The 23,325-nt window shown below is 46.7% G+C and overlaps 1 protein-coding gene across 3 annotated transcripts in view; it reads left to right on the top strand.

Annotated features, from left to right (window-relative positions):
- Positions 1 to 6,887: 6,887 nt before the first annotated feature.
- The window catches only part of ARHGEF7 (Rho guanine nucleotide exchange factor 7), a 116,505-nt gene continuing 100,067 nt past the window's right edge, over positions 6,888 to 23,325 (top strand). For 2 of the 3 annotated variants that reach the window (XM_066545312.1, XM_066545311.1), the window contains exons 1-2: positions 6,888 to 7,114; positions 22,056 to 22,142. In XM_066545312.1, the coding sequence (XP_066401409.1) occupies positions 6,950 to 7,114; positions 22,056 to 22,142 (252 nt within the window). In that variant the 5' untranslated portion in view covers positions 6,888 to 6,949. Of the gene's footprint in view, positions 7,115 to 21,894; positions 21,966 to 22,055; positions 22,143 to 23,325 lie in introns of those variants that run through there. The other variant, XM_066545313.1, reaches the window with a different exon arrangement.

Genomic DNA, 23,325 nt, shown 5'->3' with positions numbered 1-23,325 from the left:
AAGAGGCATAGTCAACAAATAGTACTGTAGGACTAAAAATAACAGCTCCATCAGCTCCCGTGGTCTCTTGCAGAAGCAGTGCAGAGAGCTCTTGAAAGCCTGATGGAGCCATAGATGTTCTGCTGCGCGCCAGGCTGGGGCTCTGGCCCAGTGCCAGGGGAGCAGGCTCCCAAACCCTCCCCTGAGCATGCCCTGCTGTCAGTGGCAGCAAGTGCAACCCCCACACCCAGAAAAGCACAAGGGTGACCCAGCAGATGGTGACACTTGCTGTCCTACAGGGAGACAGCAATTTCCCCTGTGAATGGGGAGTAATCCAGTTTTACAGTTTTAGCAAATGTATCCAGTTTGTTGTCCACTCATACAACTATGAATAAGAATCCTCTTGCAAACCTCACCAGCCAACCAATCCCATCAAAATCAGTTCTCCTTCTCTTTACCTGAGCCAAGTGTGGAAATCTTGTCATAAATACACTCATGGAAGAGCTGTATATTTTGATGCTCCTGCTCCATGCATTGACTAAGAGCTTCTATCATCATGCATTCTCTTCCTCTGTCTCATTCCCTGTGCTGCCCTTCCATCTGCCCACACTTCAAAAATGTCTTCAAAACTGTCTGCCTACTGCCTAGGATTTTGGAGTAAAGTGGAGAAGAGGCAGTGGAGTAGCAGGTTGCTACTTCACTCTGGTAATTGCTGTGTGTTTAAAAAAAAAAGAGGCATAGATCCATAGCAAACTTTTATAGGATTGAAAAATTTGAATACAAAAGGGCTCTAAAATAAAATCCAAGGGTCACTATGTGTAGCTTCCATCTCTGTGAGCCTATATCTCAGAGAAGAGGGTTTTCTTCCATTAACCTAGTTCACTGAGTGCATTTTCCAAGCAGAAATGAACGGGTGTCATTAGCATTCACTCAGAGTGAGAGAATGGCTTTGACTGCGGTTCTGCTTATTTGACTTCTCTCACTAAACTTATCCATCATGATGAATGCTTGGCCCACTTTGATTCTGGTAGGAGTAATGCACAGTCTGCTGGGGAACAGAGCCTGGGCAATGTCCAGTCCTGCCACTGCACTCAAACCATAGAATCCCTTTAGCCTGCACATTTACACCCCTCTAAAAACAGCTGCGTTATTTGCCCTGCTCTTTCTTATCAGCATTGAAAATTTTTATGGCTAGAAGAAACAAATATATTTTACTGATTTCCAGCACAAATTTATTCAGGAACTCTTTATATCCATTTGCTCTTGTGCTAGCATTGTCCTGAAACTTAGATAGCTGCATGCCTATCTGTGATATTTACCCACTGGTATATTTATAGTTGGCCCTCCTGTACCCTTTCTCAGGCTTTGTTTCACCAGGGCAAACAAACCGAGTTCCCATAAGATCACTGTCAGTCTTCTAATGACTCTATTGCTGTGTGATTTAGTTTTTCCAGAGAACAAGTGTCCAAGTTTCTGTGCTGTAATCCAAACGAGTTTCTACTGATGACTCAGTAACACTCTTACATTTACTTGGCCAAAATTCTTCACCAGATACAGTTTAGAATCCAGTTTGCCTTTTTTTATGGATAGTCAAGTCAGTCCCCTGTGATCAGAGCTCTTTGCAAATTGTTGAGCTCGCTGTTTAAAAATGTCATAGATTCATCAACTTTAAGGGAGCTGTGTCAACTTCCACCAGCTGGGAATCTGCATCTGATATTTCAGCTTGCAGGACACAGCTTTCTCTGCGTCTGGCCTGAAATGGTGGAGCTCACTGCCAACTCCCCTCCCCCAAGTCCTTCCACAGGGGAACCACCGATTTGCTTCTGTCCAGCCTGCAGTGTTAAAAAAGCACATATTCCAACTCATGCTAACAAAATATGGGGCAGAATTTGGAAAATACTTTTCATTCATTATGCATTTGCTTAAAAACATCCAAGAATCTCAGCTCCTTTTTTTGTTTGTTTAAATTCAAAACATTTTCATTCATTTTAGTAATTTTGATTTCTCGCTGCTTAATTCTTGTCCTTCATTTTTTTCTGAGACCTTATTAAATGTGAATAAAGCTTTTGAAATGGCAATTAAAACAAGTTTCTTCCTGTGGAGACAGCCTAAGTGTGACTGTGTGGCTGCCTATTGTCCTGCTTCATTTCTTCCTTTTTCAGGTCTATCCTTCATCTTCCATCATCTGTGATTTAGACTAAGCCCTTCATGGCAAGGACCTTCATTTTATATTCATCTCTGCCAAAAGCAGAGACACTTACTGGTTTCTGAAAGTATAAAGAATGTAGTGGATCAATGCCATTTTCCTGAACTGCACTTAGAAGACAAAGGCAGCTCTTGAATTGATGCTCTCAGGAGTGCAAAAGCAGAGCTACATTTTGGGCTACTGCAGACTTGCCAGAGGACTCTGTATATTTCCACCTAAAGATCATAGACAGGGTAAAAGCCACAAAAGCACGAGTGACTGTGATAAAGCTAGGATTGCCTCATCAAATCAAGCAAATGCTAACAAAAAAATTGACTGCATAGAATTAGGATAGCCAAAGACTTAGCAGCAGATTGGACTCGGAGCTCAATCAGAGCATAGTGTCAATAGGCTGCGTTGATTTAAAGTAAAGACATGGTGACAGTATTTCTGCTTTTGGGTAGGCCCTAAAGGCACTTGCACAGGAGGCAGTAGGGCAAGTGCACTAGATCCTTGAGAGACTTGAGATCTGTAATCGGGGGAAATAAATAAGGGACTTCATCTCCGGGGCATCTCTCCCCCAGCTAAAAGCTCTCATGATGATAAGCATCCCTGTTTTCCCTCAAACTCTGCAACAGGTACCTGCAGCCTCCATGAAAGAAAGTGGTTTTAAAGCATCTTTTTTCTTTGGTTTTTTGTGTGGTTTTTTTTTGTTTGTTTGTTTGTTTGGGGTTTTTTGGTTTTTTGTTTTTGTTTTTGTTTTTGGGGATAGCTTGGACACTGGTATATTCAACACACTGCATTCTGTGATGCCTATTTGAGAGGCCCAAGCCTGCCTGGGCACCCATGGTGCTGCCCTGGAGCTGAGCAGGGCAATCCTGAGCATCATGCTGCTGTCACCCTTGGTCAATCATCTGCTCTCAGAGTCCTGGATTTGTGTTTCTGCATCAGCACTTTAGTTGCTCTCTGTACGGTACTTATTTATTCAGGACAAAAAAAACTTTTCATCTGCCTATTAAAATACTTTGCAACTTGGAAGATTATGAAATAATTTGCTCTCTGTTGTGTTTTTTGTTGTTTTGGTTTGTTTTTTTTTTTTTAATTCATTGAGGCTTGTGGCAGTACCACACAGCTCATTGATCTGCATCCCAAATTCACCAGCACAATCTTTGGTGTATGGGCTTCAACTGACCCCTTCAGCTGAGAGGTAGTCAATCAACAGCAGAGAGCTGGTGACGTTGAACTCGTGGTAACTGTTTTCAGGACCTGCAAAAGACTAGCTCCTCTATAAGCCTCAAGATTCTTTTGAAAGGTAGGTTTAAATGGCATGGAAATACATCTCTGAGTTTAACACAGAAGTGTGCTTTGTTGGGGTGAGGCTTTTATTACAGAGAGATGTAAACCTCCCTAGGCTAAAACTACAGAGATAATTATGTATAGCGTGGGAACCCCAGCACAGCAATTGATCCAGTATGACCCCTATATAGCTAATTACAGATTGTCAAGGCAATTTCTGTTCAGGCTGGACTGATAATTAATCAGTTACCTCCACACTGAAATCCTGACCTTGGCCTGGCACAGGGAAAACAGAGATTTGTGCATCTGGCCAAAGCACCTCATTGCTGCCCAGGGGCAGGTAGACAAGGCATTAACAGCTGAAAATGGAAAACGGCAAATGGAAAGCCAAAATGAAAGAGTAGCTTTCTTTACCTGCTCTTTCCTTCCTCTCCTGTTCTCCCTCCTCCAAAACCAATTGCTCAAGCTAAAAGAATAAATAAAATCCACAGAAGTGTAGTCATCTTTTGGAGACTTTCAGTTAATTCATACCACAGAATAGAGGTAGTATCTCTGCTGATAACTTTTTGGTCAAATTGCAAACTGGCAATTTATTCCTGATGTTTTGTCTTTCAACCACTCACTAATCCATGACAGAAATTTACCTTCTACCTCACGCCTACCTGGTTTCCTTAGTAACTTCTCATAAGAATATGACAAAAGCTTGGGAAAGACCAAATAAATTGTCAACTGCTTAATCTTTATTTATACAAAATTATGTGCTGTTAAATCTACTAGACCTCTGCTAAAGCTGCCTGATGTATTTCAGAGAACATTTATTTCTTTCTTGTTCAGAAGAGGTCCAGATTTTATTAAACTGAGACACCTCCCCCCCCTCCCCCCTCCAAATATAAGAATCTTTTTGCTTGTGTGAACAGATTTAAGGCCTGGAGGTTACCTGAACCTACCTGCATGCTTCATATATATCCTTTGTTTATGAGAACCAGTACCAAAATTACTTTTTCATCTTTGCATAAATTTAAAATGTTTTGCAGAAAAAAGTGGTTAAAATCATCCCTCTATGACAACTTCACAAAAAATTTAGATTATTTAAATACTATCAAAATGGATGCTTGAATAAAGATATCATGAGTTTATGATTTAGAAGCAACAGTGGGACCAGAGTCAAGACATAAGAGAATCAGAACATCTTTAATTGAGAAACAAAGAAAGAGTGCAGAGTTGCAATAATTGTATGTTTCATTGTGTGTGTTACTTCAAAACTCCCACCATGGCATGCGCTCCACTTGCCAGATACTGCAGGTGCAAAATATCTGTCTGTCCTACAAGGTTGTAGTATAAATGGACAGTACTGGGACATGCAGAAGGAAAGAATGAAACAAGGGAGCTGTGCAGAGAGTTCAGGTGCTTTGCAGTAAGTACCTTGTAGGGGAAAGTCTGACAAGAAAGGAAGCCAAGAAGGGAGTGGCATGCTCCTAAATCTTTTGGGCACTTTAATTTTTTTCCTTTAAAGATCTGGAAATGGTTTTCTGACCTGTGTCAAGCTTCTGTTAGAAGTCTCCAGGCAATCCATCCAATCTTTCCAATGGCAAAGAATTGCCATGTTTGTGTTCTTCATAGCTGGCAAATCATTGGATCAGAAGTTGTTGCTGAAAATAAATATGGAAAGGTGTACAGTTAAGAGCAGAAGAATGGTGAGGAGATAGGTCATGGATGTCAGTCAGTGACAACCCAGATATTGCTTATAATTAAACCCTTTCTGCTTTGTTAAGATCATGTTCTGTGTTGTAATATGTTGTTACTTCCATTGCCTTTGGATGGGTTTTCCCACATCATGCTCTCTGCTGTAATCTGCCATGTGTTTTCACCTTGTTCATGTACCCATCACATCTCTCACATGAAAAGCTTCATAAACTCATGCCCATTGTTTTCTACTGTGGGCCAGCGCCAGGGATGGCCCCACTTGCTGCTCACCTTGCTTGGGAAGCTACTGGGGAACCCCTTTCGGGGTTGCTGAGGTAATAAATGCCTTCTGACCATTGCTGTGTGCATTGTACTTGTTTCTCTCATCCTGCTTGAGCCCAGGTGGGCATTAATATTGGCAGAGGACAGTCTACTGCTCTCACCTCGACCAAAAAACAAAGAGCAAAAGGAAAAACAAATTCTGGAAGAGGTATCTACCTGAAGTGTCAGAATTTAAGAAAATCTGCACCTGTTATGCGTTAGGAGGAGATTGAGTGTTGAAATTAGATTATCTTGTATCAAATTGAAATACACTTCTGTCTTTCTGGGCTGGCCAGTGGTTTGGGAGGAGATTCTGGGTCAGAAGAACGTACCAGAGCTGCTGCTCAGGGACTGTGATGGTGGTGGATGCAGTACACCAGGCTGGAAGCAGAACAGCAAGGATGAGTTTGGGTTGGCATTATTCCCTCTACCTCTGCCTTGGAGGCGTTTTGCCCCTCGAGGGGGTCAGATGGGGTGAGAAGGGAAAGGAGGGACTGTGGTGGTATCGCCTCTCCTGGCGTGTGTGCTGCATCAAGGGAGGCTGATGGCAACGGAGGGACCCTGGGAGCCCACACCAGCCAGCTCCTAACAAAAAAATACTGATTGCTCATAGTGCCCTGTCCAAGCAAAGCCTCGAGGAATGGTTTTTGTCAGAATAAAAGGCACAGGAAGGCTCTGTTTCAGGTTAGCCTTCACAGTACTTCTGAGTATTGGCGCTGGCTTCCCAAGCGGTGCCGCATCCCATCGGGATGGAAGCTGGCGGGAGGCGCTCCGGGGATGGAGCATCCCGGCAGGCGCACGGCGGGGATGGCGCGCACCGGGGCGAGCCCGCTACCCGCCCGCTGGGCCGAGGTTCCCGAACGGGTTTCCGTGCGCAAGGGAACGGCGGGCAAAGGCAGAGATCGCATGAGTGCGGCCGGTCGGGCCGGAACCCGCTGCCGGTACTCCCAGAGGTAGACGGTCCGACACCGGTCTGCCCGAGCCTGGCACCGAAGGCTTTGTAGGGGTTCGTTCTCTGCGCGACGGCGCCGTCCGAGGAGGAAACCAGGGGCCGGGGTATCCCGCAACTTTTCCCCGCGGCCGGCAGCGCCGGCGGCTCCGGCTCCCGCTCCCGCCCCGCTGCGCGCCCGCGGAGGCGCGGACCGCCCGCCAGGGGGCGCGCGCCGGCCGCCCCTGGGAGCGCGCAGCGGGCGCGGAGCGGTGCGCGGGTCTCCGCGGGCGCGCGGCCCCCGCCCGCTGCCGCTGCCAGTGATGTCATGGGGCGGCGGCGGCCGCGGCGGCGGCGGCGGCGGCGGCGGCGGCGGGGGGGCGGGGAGGAGGCGGCACTGCAGCTGCATGTGTCTGTAGCGGCGGGGCCGGGGCGTCGTCATCTGCATTCACATGGGGGCGGCGCCGCCGGCCTCCGCCTGAAGCCCCCGCCGGGGGAGACACAAAACCCACGCGAGGCGCGGGGCGCCGCGACCCCCGCCCGCCGCCGCCATCGCCATGAATTCGGCGGAGCAGACCGTTACGTGGCTGATCGCCCTGGGCGTGCTGGAGTCGCCCAAAAAGACCATCTCCGACCCCGAGGGCTTCCTTCAGTCCTCCCTGAAGGACGGCGTGGTGCTGTGCCGCCTGCTCGACCGCCTGCTCCCGGGCACCATAGACAAAGTAAGTGCCCGGCGGCCCCCGCCCCGCCGCCCTTTGTGCGGCCGGGCCCGCCGCCCCCGGCCCCGCCCGCGCCGCCCCCCGCGCCGGACGGGGGGGACCCCGGGCCCGGGGAGGGCGGCGGGGGGAGCGGGGGGCGGAGTGCGGCCGGTTCCCCTCGGGGGCCGGGGGAGAGCGGGGAGCGGCAGCCGGGCTGGAGGGGCTTCCCCCCTGAGGGGCCACTGTTGTGCAAGTGTTGGACCAACGCTCCGCTCTCCAAAGCGGAGTCCTAGCTGTGCACGGGAGATGCATTCATTTTGGGGGGTGCACTATGGACCCTTCCTTGCGTGCCACGAGCCGGCTGCAAACTTATCTACGCAACTGCTGGAACAGCCGGTGCCTCACCTCGCTGGGGAGGTGATTCAGCTCATCCCTTTCAGCCTCTGAAGGACATTTTAGCGTTTGATGCTTAGTTTTCTTGAAGGCTGTTTTAGCGTTATTTGGGTCCTTTACTGTTCGGTAGCCTGTGGAAAATAATCTCATCCTTTTTTTGGGAGGAGGCTGAGAAAACGCGTTACAGCTCTAGTTTGCGTTGTGTTTGAAGAAAACGTAGTCTGTCAGGTAACTTTTATGTGTTCTGTGAACGTACGTAATTCCTGTCGTAACTCAGCCAGAGGGAGAGGGGTTTGGTTGTGCCTCAAAACTTGGGACAGTTCCGTTGTCTCACCTGATGTTCAATAACGTAGTGCACGCAGAGATCCACGTATTGGCAAAAAACTTTCCTCGTGTGCCAATCTAAGGTAGTAAAGAGAAGATTGATGAAGGTCATCTGCTATGATGATGGGATGAATTCTTGCTTGTAAATAACACCCAATTTTTCACTTTTTGCAGTTGGCAGAGCGCTCCATTCGTTGGAGCCTGCTGACAGTGGGCTTTTGTTACCTTTTGTGGCTCTACTTCAACTAGTGCTCAGACCCACAAAGTTGTAACCAGTGCCTTGAGCTCAGCAGGACACTGGGGCTGGGCTGTCCCCCTTGGTTCTTCAGTTCGCCACCCACTGGGGTTGTTACTGTTTTGTGTTGTACTGTAGCGTGGAGGTCCTGGCTCTGGACTGGAGTCCCATTCTGCAGATGTAGTAGATCATTCCTGCCTCCCGAATTTGCAGGTACATTGGGAGGTGGTGTGGGGATGTGGAAACCTCACAGGAGCCCGCAGTGCTATTGGCGGGCGATGGAAGTGATGAGAGCGGGCACAGTGTGTCCGTGGCTGTGTGAGTGTGGGTAACTCAGGGACCACCATGGTGGCCACGGGGCTAGCTGAGACAGCTGAAGCCCCTGCCACTGCTGCTGCCAGCTTTCCCCACCACCATTTCCCCGTAAGTGGCTGTTCAGGCAGTAGAGCTGAAGAGGATGTCGCTGCTCCCAAGGGGCTGCAGCTTTGTGAAGGTGGTACGTGAGGTGCAAACTGCTGTCCAGTTCACTGGGCTGCAAAGTGGGGCTCCAGAGCAGGTAAATGTCCTGTTCTGCCATCGGGAATTGTCCTGTTCTGCCATCGGGTAAATGTCCTGTTCTGCCATCCGGGGTGACACGTGTGACGTGGGGATGGGGGTAAGTGGGGGCTCCTCCGCCTCACTATCCACTGGCTCTGACAGGCTCCGCCCGTGCCTCCCTGTCCCCAGGCTCTTTTGCCTGGTGGCACCAAGCCCAAGGAGGGTTTTGGCAGCCTTTCCCACACTGCTGCTCCAGGCACGCTCCCTGAGCACCTCTTGGGCTTTGGGTTCTGAACTTTAGGGCAGGAAAGGTCTTTCCCCTTTGTGTAGATGTCAAGCCTAGTAAAATGGGGTCCTGCATTCAATCTGGGAAAGAGGCTCTACCAAAAAACAAAATAAACGAAAGAGCATAACAGAAATAAGTGTTAAAAGAGTGTTTCCCAACTTAATGTGCTCCTCTGTTACAGTACAGTTTGGGACAGCTCGGTTATTGAATGAAAGGCTCTCTTTTCATGTCAGAGGAGCAAACACCCCTCATGTTCGGGCGGGGGTCCCTTCACAGCACCCACATGCAGAGGAGGGGTGGCAGAGGCTCACAGCTCCCCGCAGCCAGCAAGGACACCAGCCTGGGTGCGAGGAGCCGTCAGTGGAATCATGGTGCAGCAGCGCGGGGTTTGCAGCGGGCTGGGATGGCAGCAGGGCACCAGGAACGCTGGCATCTCCCAGCCTCCCACCCCCCCAGCTCGCCCCGTGTCCAGCAGGGTGCTGGGACAGGAGTCCCCGCTGACCCTGGGAGTCTCCTGTGGCTCTTACTTAGTTGTAAGTCTGGGGAGAAATAGCCCTTTTAATTTTTTTTTAGGGGGATCTTTGGTTTTGTGAGGGTAACTGCTCTTATTTCCACGGGTCACTCACAAAGCACTTTCTAATTCATAGATGTCTCTCAAACTCATTTTTCTAACTTTTTCAATATTCTTTATCTGTAGACTCAGAATTTATACTCCATACCTCTTTCATGTTCTCATCTATGTTATGTCTGAGCTGTTTCCGTGTTACTTTATTCTCTCTCTTTGTTTGTTGGTAAACAGATATAAAATTTACATCCTTTACTGTGCCATGGTATTTTTTTCCAAGTCTTTTTGGCTACTACTTTTTGTTACTTCTTTTATACTGAGTGCATTTAAAATATGAGCCTTTTTATTCCTTATTTGCCCGCAAAGTCTCTAGTTTAAACTGGACATTTTTGAAGTTTAAAAGATATAAGGATGTCCCACAGATGTAGATTGATTCAGTTCTTAAAATCATTTGAGATCATAACTTTCTATAAATATCTGACATTAGCAGACACTTTGAAGACTTACAGAGCTCATTTTTCTCTAAATACAAAATAGTAACTAAAGCCAAAGAGAACATTTAAAAAATTACAAAATATAAATATGTAGGAATGTTTATCAGCTTGGAGTGCTTTTAAAGATGTTTTCGAGAAAATGTTATAAATGTATTTCTTTCTTTCAAAAACAGATTAGAAAGAGGATTCAATATATGCAGGAATGTAGTAATAAATTTTTTGGCATTTTGTGTTTTTTAAAGCCTCTGGGTACCCTGAGAGTAATTAGCAGGAGATTTTTAATAAATAAAGACTGTGCGACCATAAAAGGAGTCAAGCACTTGAAGGTCAAAGAACAGAATTTTCATAAGTCAATAAAACAAATTGGTGGGTTTCAAGGCTAGTTAGTATATTCTTTCTTTAGATTGCTCTGTATTTGTATACCAGCATTGCACAGAACAACCTACAAAGCTTCTTGCCAGGAAGTTTTGGCTGAATTTGTTTACATTACAATCATATTCTATCTTGAACAGGAAAGGACAGATATTAAATTGACTAGATTTCTCTAAGTCAGAATGAAAATACCTTGAAAAGTAATGTTGTTACAGACTGTTCCTTATTTTTGGGCTCACATTTTATGTCATAATCATTCCTTTGCATTTTGAAAGAGACCATGACAGGGTAAAACAAAATAGTTGGGTTAGGCAGTGTGATGGTACTACACAATAACCTTGTCCTGAACACAGGAAATGAACAAAAGTGAGGGCAATTATTAAAAAAAAAACAATGCAAAATCAACAAAACTGACAACAGCTTCCCCCACCCTGTCCAAAACCAGCTATGTCTTAGTTTTTTAAAGCGTGGAGATCTATGCTGAAACGTGGTTAGTTGATTTGCTCCAAAAGATAGGGAATTGCTGAATTTAAGTAATTTGAATAAAAAAGCCATAATTTCAAGTTAGAGGGTTTCAGCCTTGTGTGCTAAAACTGAATTACTTTGATGGCAGGGAAGGGATCCCCGTGGAAGCATTGCAGTGCAGTTGTCTGCCGCTTAGATGCTTTTCCTCTCAGAGATCATTTTCCAAACAGATTCCTCCATCGCAGACCAGTTTGACCCACTTTCAACGCTGTAAACAGAGATCAGAATTGGAGCGGGAATTTTCCTTGTCTTATGAGGCTTCGCGCTCCATTAAGTTTTGTTTGTGCTTTTTATTTTTGGTCAGCTGTTCGACAGAAAGCGCCGTTTTGAGAACAGCTTTGTTCTTTTTTTGGGGAAAACGCAGAAGACGCATCGGGCAATGTGATGCAGCAGCCATCTGACACCCCGTGGTGCCCCCCCTCCGCCGGGGCTCCTGGAGGGCACGGCCGCGGCTGGTTCGGGGCTCGGAGCCGGGGCATGGAGCGAGCGGGATGGGCGGCTGGGCCCCCTCCGTCCAATGGACCATGGCCAGGGGTGCGCCGAGCGTAGGACTGAGCGAGGCAGGAGCTGCTCTGCTGCGCGGGGGAGGCTGAGCCAACACACAGCCGCTCCCTCCGGCTGCGCCCGCCGCGCTGAGGTGGGAGACGGGCTGGCCCCGGGAAAACACACGGCTCTGCCTCCTGCTGGATGGGACTTGGTGCATGGCCGAAAGGAAACGTCATCCCCATTCCCTGAGGAGGATTGGGTACCGGCGTTGACATTAATTTGGTTATTAATTGGGCTAGTACCAGAGCTGATGGCAGCAAAGATTAAGATCTTTGTACAAATACCTCATACATCTGTATGATTCTCTTTTTAATGGGAGAGGTCTTTGGCTAAATGAGGCGTTCTGAATTGTAATTTAGGAATAAATTAACCCTTTGTGATTCGCAAGGCAAATGAACTGTTGTGTATGAGCACAAGCACTGAGGGTTTGGGCTGCCACGTGTGGCAGCCATGTCACCAGCCTTGTCCCCATGATGAGCGTGTGCCCCTAGGCTTGGGCAAAGGGATATTTATGCTCACTTATCTCTCATTTCACACGTAAATATCAGGCCTAAGTATACTTCTCTCCTGCTGTGACAAGGTGTGACCTGAACATGATATGTCACGTGTTGAACATGATATTTCACGTGTTGAGAAGGAAGAAGAAAGGAAAAGTGTTTTGGACCCAGAGTTAATAACAAGTGATGATTTTTGTAGCCCAGTATATTTGCAAAGGGTGTAATGCTGGCTGGGGGCTGAATGTGGAGCCCAGACAGAGCTTGAGAACATCCCACCAGAAGGTAGAAATTTCCAGATGCTATTTGGCCCTGAGCAACCAACATTTTGGAAGTTCTTCTGGCAGGATATTGTCACCCTGAAGCCTTGGTGAGACTGTTTGGGTCTGCCTGGCTGACCCCAAAGGCTGTTCTGCCTTTGCTCACTGAAATCTGTTGGGAAGGTATTGTGGTTGCTGTGTGCAGCAGCAGCAGCAGGTCATCACAGGACAGGAAGCAAAATCTGCATTTCAATGTGCATATGCTCCCTTCCTTCAGCAACAGTCCTCCCAGGGAGATTATTGTGCTTCTGGCAAGAATAATCCATGGTGGACAGGTGTGCCTGCCGTGGCTGTGTGCTCGGGGAACGCTGGTCTGTGTATGAGCACTGCTGCTGCTCCAGGGGGGAAGCACTGCAGGGATGAGCCGAGAGCCTGGGGAAAAGTTATCCCAAACAAAGTCATTAGGGTGCCTTTTTCCTGAATACATGCTGTTCTCATCAGTGATACTGTGAGCTTTGTAGGATTCTTTGGTACTGTTACAGACTTGTCATTGACTGTGCTACTCCTACTGCCTTGTGAGAGCAGGGATGCAGGAATGCTTTGAAGGAGAATGCCCTTGCTTTTCCTGTCTATGCACTGGCTCTGGAATTCTGGCAACTGGGATATTATCCAATGAAATATGGTCTGCCTGTGCTCATTGAGGAAGCAGAGGACTTGTCTATGTGCATTGCTTTTTTCTTGAAAATCAGATCCTGTCAGTGCATAAAGACCTGGACTGAGTTCAATAAGAAGAGGGGGCAATTAAGGAAACTGTTGGTGATTAAATTGTTTTTTGTGAGAAAACGTGGAAAAATAATGTAGTTCTGCTGGTCTTACTCTCACTAATGTCTTTTCCACAGTTTTTATATGCATTCTTTCTATGCCTGTACATAATATGGACAACGAAAACGTTAGCCCTCAGGTGCCCTACTGCTACCCAGGCTATCCTCCAAATGTGTGTGTGTGGAGAAAAGGAAGCACTGTGGAGATGCCACCAGCACGCTCCCCTCTGGTTACACTGCGTGCTAGTGGCTGATGGCACCACATTGTTCAGCTGAAAATGTTTATGACTGTAATTCCAGCCTTAGAAAACTGGAAGTCTAGCTTTAAAATTGAAGTGTGCAGACCAGGTATGAATGTAAGTGTATTTATACATACACACATGTATATATTTATATAAATTTATATATATTAAATATAGTATGCATATATATTATTAAAATCTGGCTATGAATCACTGAGGGAAATTCAATATATATCTTCCTTAAATAAAAATTTAAATTAATTGTTATTCAGTGGCTGTGATTTGAAGAGCTGTAACTTTAAAACATTTGAAGCATGACAGGGCTTGCAAAAATACTGTGAGCTGGCAGCATGGATGCAGTGTCTTGCACTTTGGCTGGCTGAGCTTTACTCCCTGATCCTCAGCCAGGGTGACACTTCTGCTCTCTCCCTCACTTTGCTGCCTAGGGCAAAGCCATTTTCTCTCCACATCTCAGTATGATGTGGTTGCTGCCATTACCCACCACCAGAGTCACAGAACCATAGAATGGTTTGAGTTGGAAGGGACCTTAAAGATCATTTAGTTCCAACACCCCTGCCATGGGACGCCTTCCACTGGACCAGGTTGCTCAAAACCCCATCCAGCTTGGCCTTGAACACTTCCAGGGATGAGGCACCCATGACTTACCTGGGCAACCTGTTTCAGTGCCTCAGCACTGTAATTGTGGTGGGGAGTTGAGCAGGGGTGGCCAGCTTCATCTGCAGGAAGTTTCCTGGGTGCCACTCCTCATCACGGATCACTGACACCCCGTGGGCAGAGGCCCCTGTCCCTTCCTGGCCAATGAAACACTGCTTGGGTCTAAGTGCATTTAATACGGGTCTCCATTTTCCTGCTCTGCAGTGAGTGCTATTGGATGATGTTGGCAGCTTGCCCAGAAGAGAATCCATCCCTTCTGTAGGGCTTTGGTAGTCCCATGGAATATTTTCATGGGGTGGGGGGAGGGGGAAAGCAGTAAAAACCATATACCCCCCACTGGTGCAGCTGTGCTGTCAGAGAAGTGGTTTTGTTGGCTTTGTTAATGTCACTGGGGGAAGTGGTACTGTTAGACTGGCAGAGGAATTCCCTCTCTGGCATATGTTACATCCACACTGAGGAGCTTTGCCAGCATATCTAGCAGCAGAGCTCTCCCAGTGTAAACAAACCCTGAGTGATTGGACTCCTGAAGCCTGAGCTTGCGCTGCATCAGAACAGCGATGCTCCACAGCAAACACTGCAGGCTTTACGTGACAAGGGGTGCAAAACCCTTCCCCACCAGGCTTCCTTCACAGGGGAATGAATCTCTTTGGCTCAGCTCCTGCCAAGCCCACACCTGGAGATGCACTTCATCAGGCTTTTTTCATGCACTGACCTCAGGGAAATACACATCTTCCCATGGACATTTAATGCTGGCACCCCTGGAGCTCTGCAGCCTGAGGCTGATGATGCTGCTTGGGATTGGGGTCAATTGCATGCTAGTTGATTTTCTCTTTTTCTTTGAAATAGCAAGAAAATAAGCAAAACTACAGGAATTAGGAATATTAGTTCTTAGCTTTTAGGAAGGCAGGGGAAGCAGTTCACTGCTGCAGCTGCAGCCAGACTCTGTTATGTGTATGTATCACATCCTTCAGGCACACTCCCATGCATGTGCTCTTGTAGGACTCCTGCCTAGCTCAGGCCACAGCAGGGGGGCTTTCAGGGTTCCTAATAGCAGTTGCAAAGACAGCTTGTAAGTTTTATGTGCATGGCATTCTGATTTTCTTAATGCTGTGCCAACCTATGTTTTCTGTCTGAAATACAAAAATTAGATGGAAACTTGAGAAAACAAAAGTACCATACGGACTGCCATGGTGCCTGCCCTTAGACTACAGTGTTTGTGTCTTAGGGCTGGGTTAAAACCTGCTTCATGGAAGTCAATTTATAGACTTTCACAAAATCACAGAATCAATCATGTTGGAAAAGACCTCTGAGATCATTGAGTCTTTGAGTAAACACCACCTTGTTAAGTCAACCTTGGCACTAAGTACCCCATCCAGTCTTTCCTTAAACACGTCTGGGGAAGGTGACTCCACCACCTCCCTGGGCAGCCCATTTCAATGTTTAATCACCCTTTCTGTGAAGAAAAGCCTCCTAGTGTCCAACCTGAGCCTTCCCTGATGCAACTTGAGTCTACGTACATTGATGGGAATTTAATCAGGGTCTAAGGGAAGTGGCAAAAGTACTGTACTTCTACTGCAAGAAAAAAAAAAGTACTGTTTTCCTGAATATTGTTTAATTCAGGTACATATCTGAAAAGATGAACTCAAAACAGCTGAATCAGTTTTACAGAGTCATTTTTGGAGGGCAGATTAATGGAAAAAAGCAGCTCTAATTTTTGCATAAGGTCCCATTTATAAAGGCTGCCACAAGACCTGGCTGCCATTTTAACCAAACTACACATTTCATTTGCAAACTTAGCTGAACTTATATTTTGAGGGCTATTACACTAAAGAACTGAAGCAGCTAAAGCAGAACATTTGTGTGTTTGAATGTAGGTCACTGTTAATGATGGCCAGTCAGGCAGAGGAGCATTTCTGAACGTGTGCAGAGGAAAAAAATCAGAAGAGCTGGAGGAGTCTTCGGCCAACTAAAAGTGCTTCTGGCTTCAGATAGCAAAGTGGAGGTTGAGGGAGCACAGAGTGGTGGCCGATGAATTGGTGTGGCCTGTTGGGCAGTAAAGAAGAGGTGGTGGGTTATGTTTGTGTGGCTAAATGTGGGATTGCATTTGCTGATTTAGAGAGTGGTGGTGTGTGTGGTCTGAAGGGGGAGAGATGGAATACAGGGACTGGTGTGGGGATGGTAGGATGTAAAGCAGAGGAGTGTCAGATGTGGGGTTAGTCATGCTGATGGCTTTGGAGTGAGGTAATGAGATCTAAGAGCCCCTTCTGTGGCTGTCACCAATAGTGGTGTCCAAGGGCAAGAGGTTTGGGAACCTTTATGCTCTATTGTTAATAAAAAATGGACACTAACCACTTTTCAGAGAGTTCTTCCAAATGACACTCAAAGGACTCTTGTAAGTCTAGGAGATGACTGGAATTTGGGACACTAAGTAGATACCTGCTTTTACCTTCTGCTGTGTCTTGATTAACTTGGTGTCTGGGTATCCTTTTCAGCAAATAAGAATTTTAGAACATATCATAAGGTACCTTTCTTCCTCTTTGTATTGTATGCAGAGTCTAGCTGATGTATAGAAATGTAAAATTTCAGCACATAAAAAAAATTTAGTGCATGACTTGTAGAAGCTTCAGTCTTTTGCTGGATCTAGCTCTTACTATCTATGTGTCTGTCTGTCTGTCTGACTGCCTGCTGCTGTGCTTTCAGAGCATGGGGGGTTCCCTCAAGCCAAAATACAGGTGCGTAGTCTGTGCTGACTGCTGTGCAGGTTATTATTGAAAAGTTTGTGGGTTGCAGGTTTTATAGGGTGGGAAAAGTCAGTGCTAAAGAGCTACAGTAGTGCAGAAACTGTATCACGCTAAGGTCTGGTGCTCTGTCAACCTGATTTTAAAACAGAGCTGCACTTCATTGAGAATCCTGATCTATGTTTTTAGTTTAGTTATAGCATCCTGCTAATGTGCCATCAGTAGGATGTACAGTTCTTTAAGTGATTTGGCTCAAGTGCAGAGTGCTCCTTACTTGGAGATGTGGAAGATGCGATCCTTAGGAGTGCAGCTGTGCCTCCTGCCGTCCTGGGAGGAGCAGGGACTCCCATCTGCAGTCCTGTCAGCCCAACTGCTCACTGACTGTGGAGGAAGTGCTGCACCTGCCATTGGTCCCCAGCAGTGGATGCTTCCTCGAGAAGCAGAGGATGTCTTCCTGTGTAACTGTGTAGCCACTCTTTCTTTTCCACCCCCACAATCCCCAGGGAATTTGTGCCTCACAAATTTGTGCCTCACATTGGCAATTTGTGAGGGCCAGTGGTCTGGGACCGAGCAGGAAACCCGAATGCCCGAAGGGATGGGCCCTGCTGGGCATGGGTGCAGGTGCAGGCAGGAGGCAGCAGCTGGGAGGGAAGGAACCGGCAGGAGGTGTTGCACAATCTCCTGCAGCTTCACCACCCAGGATGGTGTGAGAATGGCCAGGCTTCCTCCTCATGATGCTTTTAATCTCATTTTTGTCCCTGAACACAAACCTTGGCAACAAATCCCAGCCTGTAGTGCTTGTGCAGGAGGTGTTTGCCCCATTTGGAAGATCAGTTGCCCTTGACCAGTCAAAGGGGTTGGAAGCAAGGGAAACACAGCTGCTGTGGGACTGAATGTGATCAATAGGAGCCTTTTGTTAGCTTTGCTGCATTGTGCAATTATGGTATTTTTACTGATTAGATTGTGGTAATGCTCTGTGTGTACAAGGTGCTCTGAAACATGGAGAGACAACTGTTCTGTGCTGCTAGGGGAATCTGATATAAAAGGGTCCAGGCAGGATGAAAAGGATTTCTCTATTTAAGGGCTCAGTCTTTGAACTTCAGGCTCAAGCAGCCATACACCTGAACAGAACGTTTCTAAGTGTTTGCTGAACTTGGCTACTAGTTTGCAGCTAGGTTACATTTTCTATTCATTTCTGCTTTCTAGTTTCTGAGATTGTCTTCTTACATAGTAAACCATGTTGTACTTTTTATATGTTATGCTAGATAAATGATTGATGTAACTTGCAGGTAGGAACTGTGTTCTTACTCACTCTACCTGGTAGATTCCAGTTTCTATATAAAGGCCTTGTACACTTCTCATTCTGTGACCCAGTTTGTCAAGTTGTTCAGCAGTGAATGCAAGTAAACAGCTGATTTCCAATACATATAGCTGAAGATGTCTCCTACTTTTTATTAATATCTCATGTTTACTTGAGATTGCAGTCAAAGAACTGTGGGTTTGCTTGGGTTTTAAAAAAAAATATTTATTCATTATTATACACATTCCTTGCTAATTTTCTTCATATAATTTCCCTGTCCAAATGAATTTATAGTAGCCTTTTTAATTTTTTCTAAGACTACCCCTGTCATACCTTTTCCGGATTCAGCCTCTTTGCATTGCCCTTTCTTATTCACTTGTTATGTTGATTAAAACCATAGATTTAAACTGGTCTAAAGGGATGTAACATTTAGCTAGGTACCATCTATTTGCATTGCACATTGTTCCCCACCTTTTCTGGACAGTGGGAAATGTACTCTGCTCCTTGATAGCTACAGTGCATCACATAAGTGTCCTCATTGAACTAGCTGTGGTTTCTAGCACTGCTCCCCAAGAGATTAAATCTTAATCAGAACCTGTCCCTGAACCACAAAGAAGTGGTTTAAACAGTGGCTGCTCTGCATATTACCTTCCTCTCATCTCTTTGGATTCCACTGTGGCACCCTGGTCCCTAATTAAGAATCTGTCATGCCCCTCTGGAATCCCTGTCTTTTCTAATTACTATTAACCTTTTTTATTTGTATTACTAGAGCACACAGAGGTTCCAGTTGGACACTGAGGTCTCTTTGTACAAAAAGCTGTGTATACATATAAGAAGTAGACAACCCCCATTAATGAACTAATGGTGTTGGTCTATGATAGGAAAAGGATGAAGCAAATACTGGAGAGGAAAATACCTAACCTCTTTATTTCACTGGCTTTATGTACATGCAACCTACTTTTTATTAAGCTAAGCAATTTGGGAGTATGACCCCACTTTCATTTATCCTTTGTCTCTGTACTGATTATCTGTCTGTCAGGTGGACTAGGACTTACCTGCCTGTGGTCTGCTTGCATGATGTTCTGGTACATTTTGAATAGTCTGTGAGGCTATAAATGTGATCTGTGTGAGAGGTCATGCTCCTGAGCTTCCTGTAACTATAAAGGATATCATGTACCATATGTGTGATTTTATCATGGGCCTGGCCCACATAACTGCCCTTCAACATTCTGTCACAGGGCTGGTTTTGTTCTTCAGGTCCCTTACTGTGTTTCTCAGCTGTCTGTAGGAGAAGGTTACCAAAATCACATTAACATTTTCCAGGTAAATAATTGGTTTGCTTCATTTTATGGGATCATTAATACTTTACATTTCTAGCAGAATGCAAATGCTAAGATATTTTTAAATTCTTTATCCATATGCTTCTGTCTTCTGTTGTATAAAAATGCTTGCAGCCACAGAGCTGAGAAAATGTACCCTGCTATGTACCCTGCTTCTTTTATCATTCCAAAGTCTTTTCCCTTGTTTTGAAGGAAGAAATGACATCTCTAAAGATTTACTGTAACTTATTTTATTGTTTTGAGGAAGATGATTTTTAACTGAAAACATGCATTACAGTGCTGGTGGGGCTAAGGTCTCAGTGGTGTATTTGGCATGTTTTTTAAGCTTCCAGATCGGATAGGGAACAATTTGCAGGGTTTGAGTTTTCTTTCCTTGTTGTTTCTTTAATCTTCAATTGAAAATTTTTGCCTTTCTCTAATCATGTCTCTCCTTACCCTCTCCCCTTTCTTCCTCCTAACTCCCTCCTTTTTTTTTGGCGTCTTTTTTCCAGTTATTGCTCAGTCTTTTATGAATTATGTGTGGCCTCTTATGAGGTGGTAGTACTTGTCTGGGTTTCTTAGAATTACTGAGTTTAATGTGTTGGAGACTTTGGGACATTTTGAGTTAATGTGGATTACGAGACAAGACATTTGCTTCTTTTAAGAGAAACCTGGATTTACTGTGATTTCTTGGGAGACATTATTCGTGTTTGAAGAGCAGAAGTAATGTTAAGGTTTCTCAGAATGAAAAGAGGCCTTGATGAACAAAGTAGATGAAAAAGAAAATGGTGGGTACAAAAAAGAGGCAATGAAGTAGCACATGTAAAAGGAGATAAACCTCAGTTAGTATGCAAATAGTTTAAGATAGAACAGTTATAAATTGTAATTGTTGTGTGGATATTAAGAACATACAGGAGAGAGCATACTAGAAGCATCAACATGAAAAAATTCCCAGCATCTTATTCTAACAAGGGATGTTGGCATGATAGCTTTAGATTTCTAACTAGAATTAAGAAATAAATTAATAGAGCAATCAAAAAGTGTTTCAAGCAAGAGACATGAAGGTTGTGGTGTTTTCAGGAGGGCTCTCTCACCTCTTGTGTCCTTTGAACTTACTGAATTTATCTTTTGGGCTGTAGTCCTTCCGTAGGGCTTCTTTAGGATTCCCTTTATGTTTTAGTGTAGTAAAGGGTTATTATTAATCACAGTGATTTATCATAGTACCAAACAATTTGAGGAGTTTGGAGGGTGTGTGTATGTGCTCTTTCCTTAAGGAAAGGAAGATTCTTCAACTCATATCCTTACCAAATTCCTTGTATTACAGACTAGTGGCTTTCATATAAGACTCATCTGAATTTTGTTTAGAAAATGATAGTGACTTGTGTTTTAAATTTCTTTGTGCCAGGTTCACCCTGTCATACTGTCACATTTGTTAATTTTTGTGGCATCAAAAATTACCTCTGTGGTAATAATTCTGTATCAAAAAGTACCTCTGTGGGTCAGAGATATCTTTGTGGGAAGGCACTACCTTGGTTTCAGCTTGACAGAATGTTTGGAGTCAACCTTATGTGAAGTTCCCAGTGCTATGCAGGTGGATTATGCTGTGAGTTTATGTAACCTTGACACACATGCATGTAACCAAACCTCCTCCGAGTGTAACGCATGATCAAAGGCCGTGTGACACTGTGTGTTGCAACACCTCGGGTTCCAGCGGCTTGCCAGTGCACTTCTGTGCTAGGTTTTCCCCTTCTGACAGAGCAAGGTGTCCAGTTTGGGCAATGATTTGTTTGCTAAACTACTTCACAGAAATCAATGAATGTATTGTGAAACGACGCTTATGTGCACACAGAATTTAGTCCAGCTGTGGTAAGTTAAGCCACATCCCTGAAGCTCTTGGGGCAGGCTGCTTTTCCGTGGAAGGGCTACACTTTGCTTTTGGGGTCTACAGAGTGTGAGCTGAAGGCACCGTGAGTGCAGCTGCAGAGAGCTGACGGCTGCCTTGCCAAAACCTGTCTTAGATTCAGTCAAGGGTTTCCTCTATGTGAAGCTGTTTTTCCTCTGGGGTGGGAAGGGGCTGTTAAATAAACCACAGATAAAGGACGTTAACATCAGACCCTGGAATTGGTAGATTATTAACTCCGGGCGCTGGTATTTTCCGCGGAGGTCTTCGGAGCATTTCTGATGTATTTCCTCGTTAGAAAACCGATACCCAAGGGTGGACCGGAACCACAACGAGGGCACCGACGAGCCCCGCGGGCGACACCGGCCACCCGCGGCGTGCGCGTTGTACCCCGGGCGCGGTCACTGCCTGTCCCGAGCAGGGGCTGTCCCCGGCTGCGCGCTGGGCCGCTCGCCCTGCAGCCAGACCCGTCACGGCACGGGGGTCGGTGCAGCAGCAATTTGAAAAATTCAGGAGCACGGTGCGGCGAGGCCCGCGGCCGCTCTAGCCCGCGGGCGGGGCGGGGCGGGGCTGGGCTGGGCTGGGCTGGGCTGGGCTGGGCTGGGCTGGGCCGAGCGGGGCTGGGCAGGGCCGAGCGGGGCCGCGCCTCCCTCATCCATCCATCCCTCCCTCCGCCCGCCCCGCCGGGGCAGAGCCGCCCGCGACCGCGCCTGGCCGGGGCACCCCTGCCCGCGCTCCTGCCCGCCGCCCCCCGCCCTCGCACGCCATTTCCTGTGCTCCGTGTTTACTTCCCGGTTCAAAGCCTCCAGTGGGATCGATCGGCGCCGCTGCCTGCGGAGGGAGCGGGAGGTGAGGGGAGCGGCGGGTGGGGGACGCCGCTCCGATGCGGCGCGGTCCCATCTCCTCCCCGCGCTGAGCCGCCCGCCTCTTCTCTTGCAGGTGTACCCGGAGCCGCGGACGGAGGGCGAGTGCCTGAGCAACATCCGCGAGTTCCTGCGGGGCTGCGGTGCTTCCCTGCGCCTGGAGGTGAGTCGGGGCTGGGGGCGCCCGGCTCGGTCCCGGGGACGGGGGGTTTCTCGCCCTGCCTTTGTGCCTGGGGACGCGGCTGACAAGATGGTGGCGGCCGCCCCTCCCCTGGCTGCGGGCCCGGGGGGCTGCGGGGAAGCCGGGGCTGCCGGGGCGCTGCCCGATGCGGCGCGGTGGCGGCCGCGCCCCGGCAGGGACCGCGTGGAAGGAACGCTCGTGGAAGGGAAGGGAAGGGCCGGGCCGCCCGTGGAAAGGAAAGGAAAGGCCGTGTGTGGAAGGGCCGCGCCGCTGCTCGGGCAGGGCGCGCCCCGTCCCTGTGTCACTGCAGCCACGAGTGCCGGGGACGGGGTTTGCCTGGCCCCGGGGCGCCTAAAACCACTGCTGTTCCGTGCGAGTGAATTCTCGGTACGTATACATTGTGTCCGCTTTATTCGTGGAATCGCATTGGAAGCGCAGTGGTCGGCTTAGAGAAATTAAGTTGCCTACAACCGAGCGAAATGCTAATTGAAGAAAATGGCAGGTGCTGTTTCTTCTATTTAAATTTGTGTTACATAAAAGCCCTGCAAACTGCCATCTTTTCCGAACGTGTGTTCCCAGGGTTGCAAATTAGGTTCTCGAATATTGCTGGTATATTTAGCTATAGCAAGTACATACTGCTGTCGAGTTTACTTTATGTTGGTGTGTGGGAAGGAACTGATGAGATTAAAAACAGGTTTCAGCTTCTCTGCATTGGGAAGTGAGAGGTATTGTCATTTCAGTTCTTGGAGACATTTTTTTTTTGGGTGGAAAAATTGGTTTCTGGTGCTTCTGGACTTAAATTAATGTAGTGTTGTCTTAATTAATTTGCAGGGTCTTATGGTACCTCTGGTCTTGCCTGTGATTTTGCCAGGCAGTAACTGAATGTCATTAAAAAAAGACTCTGATTACTTTCCTGAGGCCTCTAAACAGTAAAGTATCATTAGTGAAATAAATGATACTTGCAGGACTTGCCCTTTTTCTTAGGTTCCCTCATGGATAAAGATGGAAATTAAGACCGCTTTTAATACTCCTCTTGTGAGTAAGCCCTTACATTTTTACCTTCATTCCCTTCTCCCTGCCAAATACGTAGAAAATCCCTTAGTATTTCTTGGGAGAAGAACCAAATTAAGTTCTGAAACCAGATTCTGGGGTTAACAGTGCATTA

The sequence above is a fragment of the Molothrus aeneus genome, chromosome 2, assembly GCF_037042795.1.
Source record: "Molothrus aeneus isolate 106 chromosome 2, BPBGC_Maene_1.0, whole genome shotgun sequence".
In the NCBI taxonomy this organism is placed as follows: Eukaryota; Metazoa; Chordata; class Aves; order Passeriformes; family Icteridae; genus Molothrus; species Molothrus aeneus.
Note: the sequence above shows the minus strand (reverse complement) of the source record. Positions and strands in the feature narration are given on the sequence as shown.